General features: G+C 39.2%; 1 protein-coding gene across 4 annotated transcripts in view; it reads left to right on the forward strand.

The window, feature by feature from the left end:
* Positions 1–23090, forward strand: part of TTBK2 (tau tubulin kinase 2) — a 157972-nt gene that overhangs the window by 122735 nt on the left and 12147 nt on the right. For all 4 annotated transcript variants that reach the window (XM_082735393.1, XM_082735395.1, XM_082735394.1 and 1 more), the window contains 4 exons: positions 1620–1777; positions 8987–9203; positions 13895–14106; positions 16281–16869. In XM_082735393.1, the coding sequence (XP_082591519.1) occupies positions 1620–1777; positions 8987–9203; positions 13895–14106; positions 16281–16869 (1176 nt within the window). The remainder of the gene's footprint in view (positions 1–1619; positions 1778–8986; positions 9204–13894; positions 14107–16280; positions 16870–23090) is intronic.

Raw genomic sequence — 23090 nt, forward strand, 5'->3', positions numbered from 1 at the left:
CTCGGTAAAAGAGAGAAACCAACTAAATAATCAGAAATAACTTTTACAATTTACAATTGATAGCATTTGGCCATCTTGTTCAGATGTTCTCTTCGGTAAGCCTCTGAAACTACACACACTTGGTTTTTCTGTCTCACTAGCCACTTCTCCTTGCTTTGCTTTAGTAAGTCTTCTTTCTAACTAAATGTTGGAGTGCCTTAGACCTTTGCCCTTGGACCTCTTTGCTACCTACTCTCCTTAGGTGATATCCAGTCCTATTGCTTTAAATAATACCTATTCATGTCTATATGCTGATGACTCTCAAGTTTGTAGTATACCCTTTTCTCCCTAAACTCCCTAAAAACTCTCAGTGTCCTAGTCCTCAAACTCTGCTTTCCATTTCAGTAAATGACACCACCATTTATTACCCAATGGCTCAGGACAGAAATCTAAATTATTATTTATTCTTGGATACTAATAGGGTAAGAGAAACGATGAGGAGAGAATGAAGCTATAATCATAAAATTAAAAATCAGTAACAGTAGAGGGCAGTTTTTGTGAGATCATTATCTACATCACATCAGAGTTTGGAATTAATTTTATTTTTTTATTATGCTATGTTAGTCACCATACGGTACATCATTAGTTTTTGATAATAGTGTTCCTTGATTCATTGTTTGTGTATAACACCCAGTGTTCCATGCAATATGAATTTTAGAATTTGAAGGCAAGAAAATGAGGGGCACCTGGCTGGCTCAGTCTTAGAGCATGCAACTCTTGATTTTGGGGTTGTGAGTTCAAGCCCCATGTTAGGTGGAGAGATTACTTTAAAAAAATCTTTTAAAAAAAGACAAAAAATGAAATATTTAATATAAACCAAATAAAGTGGCAGAGTTCTTTGTGATAATATGTACATACACCCATACTACATACAGCTGAAGAATTTTTCAATCCCCTCAGAACTGTAAGAAAGCCCAATGAACTTCTATAGACCCCTTAATCTAGATATAACAGCTGTTAACATTGATCACTTATTTAAGCCGAACCATATAAAAATAACTCCTTTTTGACAAAAAAAATTATTAAATGGTTAAAACTGAATACATACATATCTTTCACATACAACACAAACTTCCTTTTTTTTTTTTTAAGATTTTATTTATTTATTTGACATCAGAGACTACAAGTAGGCAGAGAGGCAGGCAGAGAGAGAGAAGGAAGCAGGCTCTCTGAGGAGCAGAGAGCCCGATGTGGGGCTTGTTCCCAGGACCCTGAGATCATGACCTGAGCCGAAGGCAGAGGCTTTAACCCACTGAGCCACCCAGGCGCCCCCAACACAAACTTCCTTTTGCCACACCATCTGAAAGTAGGTTTTAGATAAGATGCTTCATTATATATCTTATAAAAACAAAGATATTCTCCTACATAACTACAAACCAGTACCTTAGCTGAGAAAAATCAGTATTAATTCAATATCATCATCCACATATAGTCCTTTTTCAAATTCCCCTATTTGTACCATCTGGGGTTTTTTTAAAATCCCCTACAAAACTACTTTGTGAACATGGCAGCTTTCTCTTAAAGAATAAAATGACAATGCTGATTATTACCTTACTCTAGTTTTTTTCTTTATGGTATAGCTTCTGACATCCGTGTTTGACAATAGCATCAAGACCTTTGGAGTAATTGAGAGTGATCCTTTTGACTGGGAGAAGACTGGAACAGATGGCTCCCTGACCACTACTACTACTTCTACCACCCCTCAGCTGCACACCCGCCTGACCCCCGCGGCCATCGGGTATGTCCCATGCAGATTATTTAGCAGTGGATTTCTTAGGTGCACTGTGTTCGTAGAGACGTCTGTTATTTCCTCCAGATCCTTCAGATGACAAAGTGCTGAGACAGAGGAGAAAGCCTATGAATTTCTTTGCATTAACATTGCTTTTATATATGTCTTTGTTCACATTTACTTTTCTTAGAAAATATTTATAGATCATACTTTGAAATGGGAGCTTCAAGCTTGTATGATTTCTTGATGTCAGATTTACAGTGGCTTTTCAAAATGAGAAGGAATTGTTTGCATTTACTTTTTTTTTTTTAAGATTTATTTACTTGAGAGAGAGAGAGAGAGCCAGGGGAGGGGTAGACAGATAGAGATAGACAGAATCCCAAGTGGACTGCCCACTGAGCCCATAGCAGGGCTCTATCCCATGACCCTGAGAGCATGACCTGAGCTGAAAATTAAGAGTCCAGTGCTTAACCAACTGAGCTACCCAGGCATCCCAGTTTGCATTTACTTCTAAAGAATATATGGGACCTGGAAAGAATGAGCCACAGTTGCACCTAACTGTACTGTGTTTAAGTTTAATATGAACAAAAAATGTAGCTTGTTCTCTATGAAAGTGATTTAGTTTACAAAGTATATTAGGAACAGATTATGATGTATTTCTATCATCTTGTGTTTGTTTTCTTCTCTTCATGCATTAAATACAGTTGCTTTTGTTTGTTATTAAATAGATGGGGGGGGGTCGTTCTCCACCCCCCCCCCCCCATCCGTTTTTGCCTGCTCTGGTTGCTTTAAAATGTTTGGGAAACAAAGAAAAAAAGTAATTAGGGAAAATCATCTTATAATTGGGGAAGTTTATCACTAATCCATTGTTTGATTTTATATTGAAAATTGGGATCACTAGAGCTTATTGAATCAGAAAAGCTTACATGGACTTGTTTAACTAGGTATGATATCCTTGATTAGCTAGTCTAAGAGTTCTTAAGTGAGGGGCCCTGACTAGCTAGATTAGAATCATCACAAAGATTTGTTTAAAGTACTCGTTAAAATAAATAAATAAAATCTTTTAAAAAACAAACAAACACATGAGATACTCCTAACACTAGCTGAGTGAATCATCCAACACTAAGTAAATACTAGCAACAGAGCTAGAGCCTTTCTAAAATTTTGATTCTTGTTTTCATACCTTTGTTCTCCTTCTCCTTTGATTGTTGTTAGAAGTAGGTGAGTCTCAAACTTGTAGAAATCCAGATGATAAGGAGTTCAGGGTAACTGAAGTCAGTGAAGACAGTTTAAGTTCCCATCTCCCAATTTTTTCTCCTAAAATAAAGCAATAATGAGAAAGAAGAAGTAAAACTATGCAAAAACCACATCCTCAACATAATTTGAAGATAAAGGATACCTAGCCTAAACTCCAAAATAAGTAAAAAGAGAAACCAAAACCACCAACTCTCTCGCGCTCCCGCCTCACTCAACTCTTCCCCAAGGCTTTAAAAGGCAGATCAATAAAAACCGTGCAGAGGAAGAGAATTTGAAATAGGACTTAAGGTTGATTTTAAGCCAACACCAGAAAAACTAATCCCATCCTACAAATGTAATTACTAGAAAGTGTTCAGGTAGACAGAGAGGTAAAAATAGGCATGATTCAAAACATACAGCTTATGGAAGAAAGAAAGAAGAAAAAAGGAAGGAGAAAATGCCTTTTATCAGTTGAGCAGTAAAGGAAAAAACATTTATGTTTTGGATCCAATCAGGAGAGAGAAACTGCATAGTAATTTGAACAGGGGAAGATGATACAAGGAATTAGTAGCTATAATACAGAACTGGAGTAATGTGGGATAGACTAATAGGAAGTAGAGAAGACAGGAATAGCAAATACCAAGTAAAGCTCCTACTTTAGGGGCTGAGATTAAGCATCTCAAGACAGAGCCCCACCAGCCCCAGGGCTGAGTCCTGACCTTGTTGGAGAGCATATGTCTGTTGCTTACTGGATGGCAGGGAAGTCACTCTGATGCCTGGTAGAATTTGCTGAAAATCTGCCCTCTGGAACTTAATGGAAATCTATTCTCTGGGGTGGCAGAGAAGGCTATTTACTTTCTTCTAGATAGTGGGAATTGCTCAGGGAAGCTGTTGGTTGCTGCGGTCTTTGTGCTGCAAGAGACAGGTGCTGAAGATGCTGGGATGTGGCAGGATCCTTGTGCCAGGGAGAGCCACACGCACTGGAGAGACTACCCAAGTGGGACACTGGAACCCACAGCAGAGCACTCTCCTCCTGCATTGTCTCTCCAGTGCCCTCTACTGACAGAGCTCCAGGGCTAGCTGGCAAAGGAAAATAGCTAAAGGGCTCAGATCTACTTTCATAGAACTGGCAAAAAAGATGAATTTCAAGTTGAAGGCAGTATATCAATAATTACAGAAGGGCAAAGGGGAAGTAAAATTTAACAGCCTACAAAAGGGAGAACTATGAAATCAGAGGATACTATGTCTTTCTGACCATAAAAATCCCCTAAATTGTTTGGACTTTGCCACATTGACAGAAGAGGGCACTAATTAAACTTCGAATCTCATGAAATACTCTAATACCACAAAAATGAACAGATTTGAAGTAAAAGATTTCAAAGATCCATACAGTGTTACTGAAAAAAATCAGAAGAGAAAATCTAATTCATGCTAAGGAAATTTCCCCTCAGAGAAGTAGCCATGAAGAAGAAGAAAACTATAAAATAAACCCCAAATGGAAGCAAATATACTTGTGCATTCAAAGATAAAGACAACTACCTTGAATGAGAAAGTTAAAAACTAAGAACAGAAATAGACTACAAGGTAGAGGGGGATGGGAGAGAAAGGAAAAGGAGAAGAGAAAGGAAGAAATGAGAGTTGATTGAGGTCAGGAAAGAAATGGAAGAAAAAGATGTCTTAGAAGTGAAAAAATTATAAAGTTGCACAAAGGAGAGTAGACGCAAATGAAAATTTAATTAAGGGCATTGAATAAAGGCAGAAGGGGGAAAAAAGTCCTAAGAGAATGTAGAAGGACTAAAGGGGTGCCTGGGTGGCCCAGTCCTTTAAGTGTCTAACTCTTGATTTCAACTCAGGTCATGATCTCTGGGTGGTGAGATTGAGCCCTGTATCCACCTCCACACTTAGTGTGAAGTCTGCTTAAGATTCTCTCTCACCAGGGCACCTGGTTAAGCCTCTGCCTTCAGCTCAGGTCATGATCTCAGGGTCCTGGGATCGAGCCCGGAATAGGGCTCTCTGCTCAGCGGGGAGCCTTGCTTTCCCCTTTCTCTCTGTCTGCCTCTCTGCCTGCTTGTGATCTCTCTCTCTCTCTCTCTCTCTCTCAAATAAATAAATAAATAAATAAAACCTTTTAAAAAAAAGAAGGTTCTCTCTCACCTTCTACCCCTTCTCCCCCCAACAACAACAACAAAAAAACATTTAAAAGGACTAGAGAGAAAGTAGTGCAAATGGAATGCAGACAAGGGATAGCACTTGTTCGAGTCCCTAAAGGACAATACCATTGAAACCTGAGAAACTCAGTGGCAAGGTGAAATAAGAAAGTGGGACCAAGAGCATTTTTTTTTTTAAAGATTTTTACTTACTTATTTAACAGAGACACAGTGAGAGAGGAAACACAAGCAGGAGGAGTGGGAGGGGAGGAAGCAGGCTTCCTGTGGGACTTGATCCCAGGACCCTGGGATCATGACCCGAGCCCAATGTGGGACTTGATCCCAGGACCCTGGGATCATGACCCAAGCCAAAGGCAGACGCTTAACTGACTAAGCCACCCAGGTGCCCCTTTAATATGGTGTTTATTAATATTTAGTCCTGAGAATCCCGTAAGTCACCTTTAGGAAGCAAAAACTACAGAGGATCCAGGGAGGCATAGCTAGAAACACACGAGTAATTGGAGATCCTAATATGTAACTCAGTACAAGACAGATCAAGTGAACAAAGAATAAGAAATAGATAAATAATAGGATTAATAAGATAGATCTTTAACTCTACACCCTGATAATAGAGCTTGTGCCTTCTGCTCAAGTGCCTCTGGAACATTAATAAAAATTGATCAGTTATTAGGTCATCAGGAAAGCATATAAGTAGACCCATAAAGCACAAGTATTATACTATCTGATCACACTACAGTAGAACTAGACATTTCCAACAAGAACAAAAATGTCAAAAGCCCATCCTTCTGGAAACTTAGAAACCTATCAAAGTACTCTTTTTTTTTTTTTAAATATTTAAAGCTAAACATTTAAAGAGGGAGATTCTTGGTATTAAATAAGGAGCTACATATTGTCAGTATGTCCTATTACTGATTGTATTAATGTTGTTAATCGGGCTAGAATGATATTAGCTAGGTTTCTCCACTGTGAAGTTACTATCTTCACTTTGTAAGAAGTATTTTGTGGGAAGATACTTTGAGACAATTCGAATAAACTTGTTTTTCATCGTAATTTTGCCCACAAGTTTTAGAGTCTGCCTGTGAATTTACCTGAAAAGTATAAGGCCTACAGGTCTAGCATTTAAGAAGTGGATGAATTTGCTGACCTCGGAATTAAAATACTGTTTCTATAGCAGACCTAAATATCTGTGGGCTGTGCAGTCTCTGTCCTTACTACCACTGCCTTTCTAGTGCTAAGGCAGCCACAGGCAGTGTGTAAATGAAGGAGCAGGACTCTTGCCATACCACTTGATTGACAAGAATAGGTGAGCAGGTCAGATGTGGCCCACAGCCCTAGTTGGCGAGCCTTGCCTTAGAGGATGGGGAAGAGAGTGTGAAAAGAATGTCCATTCTTTCTGCTTTTCTTGATGTCTCTCTGATTCTTCTATACATGTTCTTACTTTTCTTCCTTAATCTGCTTCTGTAATTTATACCTTACCTGCAACCACCCAACACAGACCCAACACAGACCACTCTCATGTATACATATGCACTCATTCGACTCCTAAATGTAATATAATTTTTCTGGGAAGGAATTTCTTTCCATATCTCAAACTCCAGATTTGGATCAGAGTTATAGGAGAAGGAAGAAAATAGTAATTATGTAAGAAGTAAAAGTGGGCAAATAAATGCAGAGAGGAACCTGAGTCATGTGGAAGAGAGCCCATGTAGGGAAGCTGTGGGAGCCCCTTGAAGTGTTTGGTATCAGAGAGAAGAGGGAAACCAGGATAGAGTAAAAATAGAAGCAGTTCATAGGTCAAGGTGTGCTTTGTTTCCTCAGGAGAGAAGGAGATGCCAAGGAACTGGGGTAGTTGGAAAGAAGCAGAATAGTAGTTTAGGCATAGGGAAAAAAGGATTTGGAAGAATACTGATGAAAATGGGAAAAAATGTGGGGCTAGTAGACTGAACTTACTGAATTCAGATATTGATTCTTTTGCCACTCCCTTTCCTCATGAACAGAGGGAATTCTTTCAATAAACATTTGGATTACCGTGTAGCACATCTATGTTGGTGTCCTTTGTATGTGTCAGTCAGTAAAGGATATTAAACTTCTATCTGAAAAATCTTTGGAGCTCCTTACTGGCTTTAACCACTTCCCCACACGGGCTCTCTTCCACATGACTCATGTTCCTCTCTGCATTTATTTGCCCATTTTTACTCCTTACATAATCACTATTTTCTCCCTTCTCCTATAACTCTGATCCAAATCTGGAGTTTGAGCTATGGAAAGAAAGAAATTCCTTCCCAGAAAAATTATCCTACATTCAGGAGTCGAGTGAGTGCAAAAGTATATGGTGAGAGTATTATTTATGAACTTCATGAACTTTATTTATCTTTGAACTTTAGTTACTTTTAGAATAAACCCTTTCATAGGAACTATTTTAGGCCAAACTACCTTTTCTTTTCTTTTTTCCTTTTTTTTTTCCCCCGAATTCCCTTTTCAGTGTGTTCCCAGTTTCAGAACTACAAGAACTGTTTTACAGGGCTATAAGGTTTTTTCCCTGGGAGCTCTTATCAGTGCTTTTCTAAATTATACCTACAAAATACCGAGATGCGATTCATCGTCTCCTGTTGACCCAATAGGGAGAGATGGTAACGAAGGTCATAGCTCAGGCAGGCCAAGTCCCTGAAGGATGACTGATCTTTGTTCTCACAATATGACATATGGATGACACGTGGGCCAGGTGTAGACTGAGAAGATGCCTACCTTCCCACTCAGAAGAATTGTGTGTGTCAGTATAGACTACTGATAACCGGTTCTTCTCTACTTTTAGACATTCCAGATCACTTAGAAAAGATTTCACTGTGTGGTAAATACTGTGTCCAGTCAGCAATATTGAAAAGCAAAACAAACTAGTGTACAAAGTAGAGTTGCAGAACATGCAAGCTGACAGGGACCTGATCACTTAAAAAGTGATAACAGAACTGGAAAAAGCTCCTCACAAGCCAGAACTCTGAGGGAGAGACAACCAGTCATATAAATAGGACACAGAATTACTTTGAAGGAAATATATTGACAAATGTTAATTAATATTTTTTTTATTTTGCTGCTGGTCAGTTCATGCAGTTCTGTATAATTGTTCTGTATAATTACAGTATTTCTAGTTTCACCCAGAGGGCAAGAATTTCCTTTCTCCTCTTTATGTCCCTAGATCCTTGCATAGAGTAGATAATTGTAAAAAGTCTGTAAATGAAGAAGCAAATGTACATTTTACACTATTAAAAATCTATAACTGACCTCATACCTGCTTATGTCATAATGACACTTGACATTTTTCTATTTATAGTTTTTGTTACTCTTAGCAAAAAATGGGTAAAGAGTAGAAAATATTAAAATTGACAAGACTTACTAGAAAATAGACCAAATATTTCTTTTTAAAAATTATTTATTTATTTATTTGTAAAGATTTTATTTATTTATTTGATAGAGATCACAAGTAGACAGAGAGGCAGGCAGAGAGAGAGGAAGGGAAGCAGGCTCCCTGCTGAGCAGAGAGCCTGACGTGGTGCCCTATCCCAGGACTCTGAGATCATGACCTGAGCGGAGATTCTCTCTCTCCCTCTTCCTCTGCCCCCGCCCCTCAAAAAAATATATTTTTATTTTGTAGAACTGGCATGGCCTAAGTTTCTGAGGTCTTGTTTTTATTTTGTTTTACTCTTCTAATTATGTATAAGCTAGATCATTTAAATTCAGAAACAAAATGTAAGATGGTCTCATAGTAATCTTTGATTCTGGTATTTTAAAGTTCTACCTTTCTTTCACCCCACATTTTTAGAATTGCCAATGCCACTCCCATCCCAGGAGACTTGCTTCGGGAAAATACAGATGAGGTGTTTCCAGATGAACAGCTTAGTGATGGGGAGAATGGCATCCCTGTTGGTGTGTCACCAGATAAATTGCCGGGATCTTTGGGACACCCACGTCCCCAGGAGAAGGATGTCTGGGAAGAGATGGATGCCAACAGGAACAAGATAAAGCTTGGGATTTGTAAGGTGCGTATTTCTTGCATAGGACGGGGTTTCTTTCCTAAGTGCTTAATATTTTCCTTCTGTTGCTATAACAAAGCATCATGATTCTTAATTTTGGATGAGAAATAGAAAATTGTATTACTAGTGATTTATGTATTTGTATTTACAACATCTTGGCTAATTTTGCCCATAACAGTGAGATATAGACACTAAACATTAATTTTCATCTTGTATTTGGTGGAAAAGATGAAGGCATTTAAAAAAATCACACTGAGACTAAAAGAAGAGACATCTGTAGGTCAGAAGTTAATAGTCTTTCTAAATAATGTGACAAGACTCTTGGCCCTTTCTTTAGTGTGGACCTGTGGAGCTAGGAGTACCTGTTGTAAACATTGTCTTCAGTGGAGGTGGGGAAATAAGGCTAGAAATGGAAAGCACCAAACTAATCAGAAGCTGATAAAGTGGATGTTGAATAATTGACATGGGTTTTTCTTCCTTAGGATTCTAAACAGTACCAATATTTATATGGGGAGAGATACAATATGGGGAGAGATACAGATTTCTGAATTAAATGGTTAATTTTTAGTACTCTTGCAGTACTCTTTAGTACTCAAATTTCTTTTGGATCTTACTGTCCTTGTCATTTCCATTTTCATAGAAGATAAGATGAAGCTAAATGGGAATGGAGGGGCATTAGCTTTTGGTGCTTCTTATGATTTTATAGATTTAGTTGGGATGGAAGTTAAATTTATAGGTGTAAAATGATACTTTGGGCTCATACCTGTTAACATCGTTGAAAGAAAGTTGGCTAGTTGTGCTTTGTGAGATGTATCTTGGAAAGAATTTTCCATGATCAATTCTGAGGGGCTTGGTCTGTCTTCAGTCAAGGTACATACTATATTGTTAAACATAATAATTAAAAAAATTAACAGCATATACATTCAGTCATGGAAGTCACTTTGTAAAATCATTCTCTGCATAGATATGACGTGCTGCTCTGTGGTCTGGCTACTGAAAAAACCCTCTCTGGAACCCTCCTGCACTGCTGGTGGGAATGCAAGCTGGTGCAGTCACTCAGGAAAACAGTATGGAGGTTCCTTAAAAAGTTTAAAATAGAACTGCCCTATGACCCAGCAGTTGCATGAATGCAAACAATAGTGATTCAGAAGGGCACATACACCCTGATGTTTACAGCGGCAATGTCCACAATAGCCAAACTATGGAAAGAGTCTAGATGTCCATCGACAGATGAATGGATAAAAGAGATATGGTATATGGGCAATGGAATATTACTCAACCATCAAAAAGAATGAATTCTTGCCATTTGCAATGATGTGGATAGAACTAGAGGGTATTATGCTAAGCAAAATAAGTCAGTCAGAGAAAGACAAATACAAGATGATTTCACTCTTGCATAGAATTTAAGAAACACAGAAGATGAACATAGAGGAAGGGAAGGAAAAATAAAATAAGATAAAAACAGAAGGAGGCAAACCATAGGAGACTCTCAACTATAAGAAACAAACAGGGTTGCTGGAAAGGAGGTGGATGGGGGTTGGGGTAATTGTGTGATGAACATTAAGGAGGGCACTTGTGATGAGACCTGGGTATTATATGCAACTGATGAGTCACTAAATTCTACCCCTGAAACTAATAATACACTGTATGTTAACAAATTTGGATTAAAATAAAAGAATTCTTTAAAAGAAAAATAAACTATTTTTTAAAAGATTTTATTTATTTATTTGACAGAGATAAATCACAAGTAGATGGAGAGGCAGGCAGAGAGAGAGAGGGAAGCAGGCTCCCTGCTGAGCAGAGAGCCCGATGCGGGACTCGATTCCAGGACCCTGAGACCACGACCCGAGCCGAAGGCAGCGGCTCAACCCACTGAGCCACCCAGGTGCCCCCGAAAAATAAACTATTTTAAAAAAAGACAAAAGAAGAAGCCCTATGTGGACTAATAGCAATCAGGAATAGGTAGTGAAATGTAGTCAAGAAGTCAGTATCAAATTTTTATAATGTCGACTGTAACTGTCTTTATTGCACCAGAAGCAGAAACTGTTCTTACAGTAAAAAAACCTTTTGTGACATTCTCAGTTGCCAGCCCACATGAGTATCTCTGTGTGTATGAGACTGTGAAATGGCACTTGACATGGAGATGACATATTTAGTTTCTTTCACCCATCATCACAATTTAATCTGTATTTAGTTCTCTTCTACTTGTTAATTCTTTCCTTTAATTTTTTTTTTTAAGATTTTTTCTTTATTTGAGAGAGAGGAAGAGAGGGAGAGGCAGAGGGAGAAGCAGACTCTCCACTGAGCAGGAAGCCCGATGTGGGACTTGATCCCAGAAGCTTGGGATCATGACCTGAGCTGAAGACAGACACCTTCAGACACCCAATTCCTTCCTTTTCAAAAACATTACTCAAATTAGATTATTGGTATTGTTTTTGGTTTTTGTTTTCTTTTTTTTTTTAGAGGGGGAAGAGAGGTTGGGGAGTGGTTGAGGGGAAAGGTGAGAGAAAATCTTAAGCAGGCTCCAAGCTCGGTGAGAGCCCTACGCAGGGCTTGGGGTCTCGAGCCTGAGATCATGACCTGAGCCAAAACAAAGAGTCGGACACATAAACAACCAAGCCGTCCAGATACTCTGGTATTGTTTTTTGGGTTTTTTTTTTTTTTAATATCAGTGATATTTGTCTGGATTTTTCAAAGATGTTTACTATATCCTTGCATTTTTGAAAGTCGTGGACTTGTCTTCTTTCTTCTTGAAGTATTTCCATTAGAAGTTCCTTTAGTTGAGGTCTTTGGGAACTCTCTCAATTTTTACTTAGTTATAAACGTATTTATTTTAGCATCATTCTTTTTTTTTTTCTTTCTTCGTGGGCATCAACGCAAGGTTTATTGAATGATAGCAAAATGATAGTACAAAGCTTCCAAGGAGGGAGGGGACCTGAGAGAGTTGCCCAGCGTCATTCTTTAGAGTTTATACTAGATTCAGAGTTTTTGACTGACAATTATTTTTCCTCTGGATTCAATTATTGGTGTTCAGAAGTCTGCTACTCTTATTTTTTTTTTCTTTGTAGATGGTCCATTGGTCCATTGCTCTCTGTCTTTGCTACCCCAGCTGCTTTTTAACTTTTCTTTTTGTCTTTGGTGTTCTCATTTTATCTAGAGAGTGCATAGGCTTACATTTCTTTTTATTTATCCTGCTTAGGTAGCTTATGTTTCCTGAATCTTTGATTCATAGTGTCATATCATTTCTAGGAGATGTACAGCTATTTCCTACCAAAATATTTCCACTAATTTATTCTTTTAGCTTTCTCATCCTGGGACTCCCAAGTGAACATATGCTTTTTCATTCTGTTATATAATTTCTTAATTTTTTTTTCTGTATTTTTTTTCTCCTTGCAGTGCTCCATTCTAGGTAATTTCTTTTGCTATGTCTTCTAGTTCACTGGTTAATAACTTTGTCTTTTTCTGGGTAATTTGATGTTTAACTTGTTAATTGAATATTTAATATTAAATTCATCAGTTAATCTCAAACAATCCCTTGTTGATCTTTGTGATAATGACCTTTATTTATTTAAATATTTGATGCACAACAGTTTTCTATTCTGTATCTTAACAAGTTTAATATCTGGTATCTTTGGAAGATTCTCTCAAATAAATAAATCTTTAAAAATAAGAGAGAGAAAGAGGAGGGGAAAGGCAGAGGCAGAGAGAAACCTAAGCGGATTCCATGCTGAGTGCAGAGCTGACATGGGGCTCGATCTCACCACCCTGAGATCACAACCCGAGCTGAAACCAAGTCGGATGCTTAACTGACTGTCTCACCCAGGTGCCCCTCATGTCTTAGGGAGTTTTAAATGTTTTTTCTAAAAGTTACTATTTCTGCTCTTAGTCATGGTGGCATGCCTTCTTGTGTGTTTGACTATCTTTAGTGTTTTACTTATTAGTTAATAATTGATGGCAATCCTGTAGACCTAAATTGGGGATTGGGAAGCCTTCCTTCAGAGTTTGTCTTCTGCTTCTGCTAGTAGCCAGAGTAGACCCCCAGTCTGAGACCAACTGGGCATCATCTGTGGGTCTCTAATCAGAATGGACATACCAGACTTCCCTCTCTCACCCCAGTATTGGGGTCAGGTTTAATTTCTCTGGTAAGTATACTACTCTGGGCATCTGTCCTTGGGCAGCCCCACTGCTCTGAGCTGTGTCATGTTCAACCTCCTTCTGCTCTGCCCAGTTCTTTTTTGTTCTAGTTTCAGGTTTTCTTGTTTTTGTTTGGTTTTTCACTTGTTTTTTAGAGAGGGAACAAGGGGCATTCAGGCTTGGTGACCCATCCTACTTCTTGTGAGACCATTTATGTCTCCAAGAAAATGTCCTTTCCAGGTTTTATTTTTAGTTTAGTGGAATGGAGTCCTGCAAGTATTTCATTAGGATACAAAGAGTCAAGGTGGGTAAACATTTTTAGACTGTTTATCTTTGTACCCCAAATATAAAAAACTGGAATAATACTGAACTGAGAATAAATTAAGACAACTCGTGTTATGAAGGGTTAGTAGACAAGTATGTAATGATGTCGCTATCCAGAATATCCTTATTTCTGAAAACACCTCCCAAGCATTTCATTTATTATTTTGAAAGACTTCAGTGATTGCTACACATATAGTCACCTGAATGTTTTTCATGGTTTTCTTTTATGTTTTGTCTAGGCTGCTACCGAGGAAGAGAATAGCCACGGTCAAGTAAACGGTATTCTGAATGCTCCAAGCCTTGGTTCCCCAATTCGTGTCCGCTCCGAGATTACTCAGCCAGACAGAGATGTTCCATTGGTGCGGAAGTTACGTTCCATCCACAGCTTTGAGCTGGAAAAACGTCTGACACTGGAGTCAAAGCCAGATACGGACAAGTTTCTTGAGACCTGGTATAAAATAATTTTTCTTTTTTTTTTAAAGCTACTAAGATATATAATTACCATCATCATTATCATCATTATGAATTCTATTATTCTTTCAAATAAGAAAGTTTTGCATTTTTGTAGTACTGATTTGATTAAGTTCTCATCTCCATCTATGTTTTTAATTATCATTGTGATTCCTAATGTGAATTGTCTTATAAAATTGTTACAAGTTCTATAACAACCTTTGGGTTTGGGAGCTGAGCAATGGGAGCTGGTAACTTCATGACACCAGCATAAGTTAAATGAGCTTTTTGCTTTGTTTGTAAGAGATCTCTTTCATTGGAATGAGAAGATGCAATGTAGCGTTGGAGAGCTCGTGATAAGGCATGATACAGGAAGGAGGGGAGCATGTGAAGGAGGAAAACAAGTAATTTATACACAAGGGACAGGCAGTTAAATTCACTTTAATGAATGCCTTTTATGAATAAGTACTGTAGGAAAAATAGACACAAATAAGTTTATCATTCTTCCTGGAAAGAAGGAACAGTGGAACTTTGGAGAACTATGCATAGGTAATAACTCTAGTTCATGTTTATAAGTCCCATTATCCCCAAATTTTGATAACAGAAGACAGAAATGAAACTTTAAAAAGAATTTGGATATGTTTATGAATTACAGAAGGCTGCAGTAATATTAAGAGCCAAGTGACGAGTGATAGTCACACAACCTTCAATGTATGTACATCACTGGTGGCTGCTTTTGGTAATGAGATGTTAGATGAGAAAGACCATGTATTTGATTGACATGGTAGTTACTGTGAACAAAGATAATTCAGCCTATTCTAATCTAGCTTCTATTTTTAACAGTCCTTCATATATGTTTGTTCTTTCTTCCATGGCAGTCATTCAGCCTCATACCTATGTAATAGAAGCTTCTGTTTATAGGGCGCTTGGGTGGCTCAGTTGGTTAAACAACTGCCTTCAGCTCAGGTCATGATCCTGGAATCTCAGGATCGAGTCCTGCATCAGGCTCCCTGCTCAGCGGGGAGCTTGCTTCTCCCCCTGCCCTCCCCTCTCATGTTCTCTCTCTCTCAAATAAATAAATAACAATAAAGTCTCTTAAGAAGAAGAAGCAGCTTCTGTTTATACATTGATGTGATCAAAAGGATGAATTTGAGTTGTGGCAGTGCTTAAACATTTCAAGTAATGGCTAATGTTAGAAATAACTATATAAATGCAATAGGGATAAAAGCTTAGTTTGGTAAAGAATTAGTTTAATAAAAGAATGGGACTAAAAAGAGAATCCCTGCTGTGGGAAGAGCTGAGAAATGAGTTGAGAAAACAGAAGTAATCTAAGAAAATGAACTCAGGCCAGAACCTAGAAAGAGTAGGAAACCATTGAAGGAACTGAAGCACCTAATTACAAACTTGGAAAGGAAGAAACATATCACTTAAACTGCTACTCCGAAGAAGAGAACGGTTCGTAGAAGCAAGTGCAGCCGAATGGTCACCCTGTCGCCTGACCCTCAGGTAGCAGAGGTTCATATACCATGTTGACTGCCTTCTAAGTGACCTAAACAGGCAGTATACCTTGAAGCTTCCCCTACGCCACATCCGCACCCCCTACCACTGGGTGCCCCACGTGTACATAGTGGGGCACCCAGTGGTAGGGTACAAGCGCCTGCTTGAGCGGGCGTAGTGACTCTTCTTAAAAGTTCTGCCTTTGAACTTCCCCTGAATGAGTCTACATTTATGTACATCTCTGAAGACAGAACACATAAAGTATCTGCCTAGCTTCTCCATTTCCTTTCCTATACTAGCTTCTTCATTTCCTTTTGTAGGGCTTCTGATGAGTCAAAACCCCCTTGGCTCAGCTCTGCCTCAGTCCCCCCACAGAGAGCAGAGAGCCATGTGATTGAATTGGCTAGAAAAGGTGAACGAGATCCCATAAGTCAACCTGATTAGGCTTGTCCCCTGCCCTGCAGCAGGAGAGCCATCTTTCTGCCATGGGTTCCATCTTCCAAAACTGGGTTAGGACAGGTGGAAAAGAACATTAGCGGCCTGTGAAACTTTCCTTATGCTTTTTTTTTATATTATTCCTCTCCTCCGTGTGTGAATCTTAGTTCTGTATAGAGCTTATAGGTTATATAATATATATTTTCCTAGAGCAGTTGAGTAACTTCTCTCTGTTTTTTTAAGCCTGGAGAAAATGCAGAAAGATTCCAGTGCAGGCAAGGAATCTGTTCTCCCTTCTCTGCTTCATAAGCCTTGTGTTCCCGCCGTGTCCCGTACTGACCACATCTGGCACTATGATGAGGAATATCTTCCAGATGCTTCAAAGCCTGCCTCTGCCAACACCCCTGAACAGGCAGATGGCGGTGCCAGCAATGGATTTATAGCAGTTAACTTGAGCTCCTGCAAGCAGGAGGTTGATTCCAAAGAATGGGTGATTGTGGACAAGGAGCAGGACCTTCGGGATTTTAGGACAAATGAGGCTTTAGGTCATAAAACAACTGGAAGCCCTTCTGATGAGGAGCCTGAAGTCCTTCAAGTCCTAGAGGAATCACCTCAAGATGAGAAGCTCCTACTGGGTCCTTGGGCAGAAAGCAATCACTTACAGAAAGAACCCTCAGGTGTGGTCTTAGCACTTTCTGGGGAATGCCCTGCCACCGCTGCCTCGGAACAGTATACGGATCGGCTGGAACTCCAGGCGGGGACTGCCAGCCAGTTTGCTGCAGTGACACCCACGAGTCCCATGGAGGCGCAAGCAGAAGGACCCCTCACAGCGGTAAGAGATTTGTTCCAGTTATTTTTCTGTTACCCACTCAAGGTGCTGTTAAAAAAGAACAAACAGTTGATCAACTAAGATTGATCAGCAGATGTCTAGGTTTGGCACATGGAGATAGGGAGTGATGTCTAGACTAGCTTCTCTAGTCAGTTATCCAGTATGAAATCTCTCAAAACAAATGAGCTTTTCTGTCAGGATAGCAACTCAACACATGAAGTGTCATTATAACCTAATTTCAGAATAACATCTGTAATTAGACCATAGGAACTATCTATGCGTTTGTCTGTGACTTTAAGAATTTGTAATTCTAGAGATTTTGAATCTTACAAATCTGGCGAGGAAGGCATATGTGGTTTGTACTTCATAGGTTCGGCCTGATTCTCTTTGTTGCTTTTTTTTTTTTTGTAATCTCCACACAGAAGTATGTCATATTTTACATTCCTCTTAAATAGTTTTTCCAGCTTTGATGCCCATTGTTTAAAACACAGTGTTCTGGCCTCTCTTCCAGAACTTCTGCTTCAATAGGTCTGAGATAGAGTGAGCCCAGGAGTCTGAATTTTAACAAGTAGCTGAGAGCAGGTGTTGTTTATGAATAAATGTCTTCTGCAAAGGAGCATTTTGAAGAAACGGTACTCTTTACTCTCAGTTTGGACATTCAGCTGGAGACACCTGTTACCCTTTTATTATCAGTGAGCAACGATGCCCCTAGGACTGTGAGCTGCAGGAGTCCCGGCAAAGCCAAACATGCAGGCAGTAAGGAACTGTGTACACAGATCTTTGGCACCAGCCCAAGGGCAGGTACATGTGTCCTTACATGGGAAGAAGTACCAGACTTCCTTAAATTCCCTAATCATGTAGCAGCCATGTCTCCCAGCTCACCAGAAACAGCATTGTTCCCCAAGCTTAAATGTTTCTTCTTAGAACACAATTCCAAATGCAGGTGTGAAACGGTGAGAAAAGATGACAAAATTTGATTTTGTGTATAGCTCTGTAGGAATTCATCTGTACTTCAGCATAGGAAAATAAATGCCTGCCTCATTCTTCATCAGGGTTGGTCTTTCCTTCTTTTCCAGGACTGTTTTGTACAGTTATACAGGTTGTTCACTGAATAAAGCAGCCTAGCCAAGGGAGGAAGTAGGGGCTGAAATCTGGCCCCAACGTTGTTAACCAAACTGTGCATCTTTGTGTGGCTCTGTTTCCTCTTTGAGGAGCATTCTTTTTCAAATTGTACACAGTAACCTATGGACTAGAGGCAGGTGCAGCCACCTCCCTCCCCTCCCCTTAACACTCTTTCTTCCCATCTTTCCTCTTTCCTATTTCATTCTTTCTTTCCATCTTCCCACATTCTTCTTTTCTCTGACTCTGTCCTACTGTGCATTCACTGCCACTCAAGCATTTTTCCAACTTTGCATTCCCTGCAAAGAGGCGTTCTACAGCCTTGGCTCCACTTCTAGTATTTTTTGCCTTTTCCCACAAGTAGTATTTTATCCACAAAGATTGTTCTCATGGTTCTATTACGCTGCCTGCAGCATTTTCTCTGTCACGTTTTTGAAAGACTTGTATTCATATATTTTATATTATAAGTTCAACCTTATTTTCAGGTATCTTTAAATAAAAGCATTTTTAATTAATTATTTTTATTAACATGTAATGTATTATTTGCCCCAGGGGTACAGGTCTATGAATTGTCTATGAATTACACACTTCACAGCACTCACCATAGCACATACCCTCCCCAATGTCCATAACCCAACCACCCTCTCCATACCCACACTCCCCCCAGCAACCCTCAGTTTGTTTTGTGAGATTAAAAGTCTTTTATGGTTTGTCTCCCTCCTGATCCCATTTTGTTTCATTTTTTTCCATCCTTACCCCCCAAGCCCCTTGCCCTGACTCTCAAATTCCTCTTATCAGAGAGATTGTATGATAATTGTCTTTCTCTGATTGACTTTTTTTGCTCAGCATAATACCATCTAGTTCTAAATAAAAATAAATAAAATAAATAAAAATCTTTCGGGGCGCCTGGGTGGTTCAGTGGGTTAAAGCCTCTGCCTTTGGCTCAGGTCATGATTCCAGGGTCCTGGGATCGAGCCCCGCATCGGGCTCTCTGCTTGGCAGGGAGCCTGCTTCCCCCTCTCTCTCTGCCTACTTGTGGTCTCTGTCTGTCAAATAAATAAATAAAATCCTTAAAACAAACAAACAAACAAACAAAAACCAAAAAAATCATCTCTCTTAACTGAAGGTATCTAAAGAAATAACACCTACATCATTTGTATATTTATGTCTAAGGTAATAAACCTACCATTTCCTTCACTTGGGCAGGGATTAAAAATATATTTATCTTGATTCTCTTCTTGAAGCCTAAATTCAGAGTTTACTTTTGCAAAACAGACATTGTTATTTCCCTGTTTTACTACAGACACATTAAATAGGGAGTACAGCCAATTAATCTCTCCCTATCTTTTACAACTCTGAATATATGTTCTAGCTTGGATGATATGCTAAACTGTATTACTGGGCTATCTGAATATTTTAAATTAAGACATATTTTGATGGAAAACACTTTGTTAGTTTGTATCTTTTTCACTCAAGCTTGTTTCTCTTTTATGAAGGGAAAGTATATTGATGTCAAAATAGGTAAGAGCTATAAAAATGGGCAAAGCAAAAGTTTATCTGTATTATAGTCATAGTTGGCATAATAAACTAACCAATGAGTTTTAGCACCCTCTAGTTCTCTTTGTGTCTTAGTACAGATTCATGAGCCTTCGTTAGGTCTTCCCTTATCCCTACACATGAAACCACTGATTATCAAATAGCATGTGTAAACTTTTTAGATAATATATCCTGAAAGATGGATAAATTTGCTAGATTTGGAAGAAATTGTTTTGGGGCTCTACTGGAAATTAAGTGTTTTTCCTTGGGTAAACAGTATTGAAATTGACCCACTGTTAGTCATTTCTAAAAAGATGCGAAGCAACACAGATTTACAGGAAGTAAATAAGACCAACCTTTGGCTTACAGAACAAATATTAAATTATGTTTTGATTAGAAAATGCAGAGACAAAATTAAGAGAGCATAAGTGAACAAGGATAGAGAAGGAAAAATGAACTGCTTTCAAAAGAGGTCTAACAACTGGTCCAGAATGGCAGGAGCTGTAGGGAAGAATATGACCAGTTTTATGTGACCTTGGGTAATCACTGTTGGTAGGGAGAAGGTTGAATTGGAAAAGTAATGTAGAAGTGGAAGACATCTTTCTTACTGGGTATCAAGGCAGATTGTACCACGTGGTCTCTTGGTTCTAGATTGTCATTTAGAAAGCCACTGTTTCATTTTAATGTTACCTTTGGAAGCTGTGTAAATGTGACTGGGCAATAATAACACCACCAATATTACCTGTTGCTGTGTAACAAATTACCCCAAACTTAGCAGCTTTAAACAACACAGTTATTTCACCCTGTTTCTCAGGGTTAAGAGTGCAAGAATGGCTCAGATGGTTCTGGCTCAGGGTCTTTCATGAGGCTGCTGTCAAGCTATCACCTTGAGTTCACCTAGAGTTGAAACTGTAAGGTTCATCTGGGATGGGAAGATCCCCTTCCAGGCACACTCCGTGGTTATTGGCCAGAGGCTTCACTTCTTCTCCATTCTTGTCCTGGCAGCTGGCTTTCGCACAGACTGAGGAGAGAAGGAGGCAGAGATAGGGGAAGAGATGGGGTGGTAGAGTGAATAGGACTCCACCATGATGGAAGCCATAGTTTCTTTTATAACGTTATCTCAGAAGGGGCACACCAGCACTTCGTGGGTCTGTTGGTCATATGGACCAACTCCATTACAGTGTGGAAGGGACTAGACAAGGGTATGAATACCAGGAGACAGAGGTCATTGGAGCCATCAGAGAGACTGGCTGCCATATTAATCTTATGTTTATATTTCATAGAATACATTCATATTTTATCCTAACAACAACTCTGTGTAGAAAGCAGAGGGAATATTGTCCTTTTTTGCACTGATGACACAAAACCGTAGGACAGTGAGATCATCTATAAAGAGGCAGGTGGCTACTGGAGTAGACTCTGTTATGTTCCCACACCAGGGGATTATCAACATCCTGAAGGAATTTTCTCATTGACTTATTTCTTAGACATTGAGAAGAAGAAAGGAGGTGTACAATAATGCACACAGTGGGAACAGGACAGAGAGAAAGGGAGTCATGTAATTTTTTGTGTGTGTGTGATCTGTCTGGTAGTCAACATCTATTAAGAGGATTCCTCTGACTGACTTACAGCGGTATCAAACCCAGTTCTACAAAAATCAGATCAGCAGTGATTGCATTGCCTTAGTCCTCTTCTTTTCATTCCTTCAGTTCTATTGGTTGTCTCCTACGTTCTAGGCTTTACTCTACCCCAGGGATAATCAGTTGGCACCAAAGGCCTATGTCTAACAGTTACCTTAAAGAGCATGAAGTGATTCTAGTGGATCTGTGTACACAAACGAGGACACAGGTGGACATGCCTAGGAGTAAGGAGTGCAGTATCAGGGGGTTTTTATTATCAAAACTCTTTTTTTTTACCATGAAAACTGAAATTTTGAAAATACACTACCTTCATAATTGGAAGGGAAATAAAAATTAAAAATCTTTTCCTGGGAAGATTAAGGTGCACTTCGGGCGCCTGGGTGGCTCAGATGGTTAAGCGTCTACCTTCGGCTTGGGTCTTGATCCCAGGGTCCTGGGATCAAGCCCCACATCGGGCTCCCTGCTTGGCGGGAAGCCTGCTTCTCCCTCTCCACTTCCCCTGCTTGTATTCCCTCTCTGGCGGTCTGTCTCTGTTAAATAAATAAATAAAATATTAAAAAAAAAAGATTAAGGTGCACTTCAAAAGTAAGAGGGCTCTGAAAGATGAATTAGTTTGCTGGAAAGAGATGCAGGGTTATCAGGCAAAGAACACAGTACATACAGAAACATAGAGGCTTAAAGCATCAGAGTTCAGAGTTTAAATGAGTGGTCTAGAATATAAGTGCCCTTTTCTTAGGACAAAGGAAAAAGGCTGAAGAAGAGCTACAGAAGGTAAGGTGATAACGGGGATTCACCTGCTCTGCTGAGCTGTGTGGGCTGTGGGACAAGAAACTGCCAGGATTGAGGGCGAGGAATAATATGCTATTTGAGAGCCAAGTGGGGGAAATGGGCTGGAGCAGCAGCCAGTGAGACTTTGGCATTAATTCAAGCAAATATGATGAGGGATTGAACTGTGAAAATTGCAGTGAGAACTTGAGAGACATTTTAGTGGTACGACTCATTTGAAATAGCAGTTTCATGTGGTTTTCCCAGCGAAATGGGTTCCACTGACTGTTTAGAGCCCTTGTATAAACTAGAGGGACTACTCAGAGCCTCCACTGAAGAAAGGAATAATTCATATAATGTATTAATAGTATAGTCATGTGAAAAGGTAAAGACTTTCTGGAATAACTTGAAATGGATTTTGTAGGAGAAATCTGTATCGACTGCATGTACCTTGACTGGGGAGTGGCCACATGTCCTCTGACCACGGATACCTATTTTTGATCTGGAAAATTTGGTCACTGTAATGATAGAAAAGTTTTGTTTGTATGCGATTACACCTCTGAAATGATCTGTGACAGTGTAATTCAGTCTATGAACAGAAAAGACAAGAAATTGGATGGCTTGATTTGGGAAGTAGAGGAAGCCCTTTTGTGAAGTGTTCAAGTAACAGACTGGACTATCCCTTGGGAGAGGCTCCATGGAAAGGACCCAGGCATCCAGTGATGCAGTCTCATCTCATGTTCATTAGTTATCAGGCCTTTACTCTGTATCAAGTACTGCACTAGACATCGGAGAATTCAAAGACCATGAATCTGGGTGGCTCATTTGGTTAAATCACTGCCTTCGGCTCGGGTCATGATCCTGGAATTCTGGGATCAGGTCCCGCATCAGGGTCCCACCTCTGTGGGGTGTCTGCTTCTCCCCTTTCATGTTCTCTCTCTCTCTAAATAAATAAATAAATAATAAATAATAAATAAATAAATAATTTGCGTTTTTTTAATAGACCAGGAATGTGTTCATATAACTGTTATTCTTGGCAACAGTAGGAACCACTAAATTATTCTACTACCTATATCTCATAAAGTATATGTCAAAAAACCAAAATGAGATCTAGATACTTCTTTTTTTTTTTTTTTTTTTTTTTTTTTTTTTTTTTTTTTTTTT

Source organism: Mustela nivalis, assembly GCF_964662115.1.
Source record: "Mustela nivalis genome assembly, chromosome: 6".
Taxonomy (NCBI): Eukaryota; Metazoa; Chordata; class Mammalia; order Carnivora; family Mustelidae; genus Mustela; species Mustela nivalis.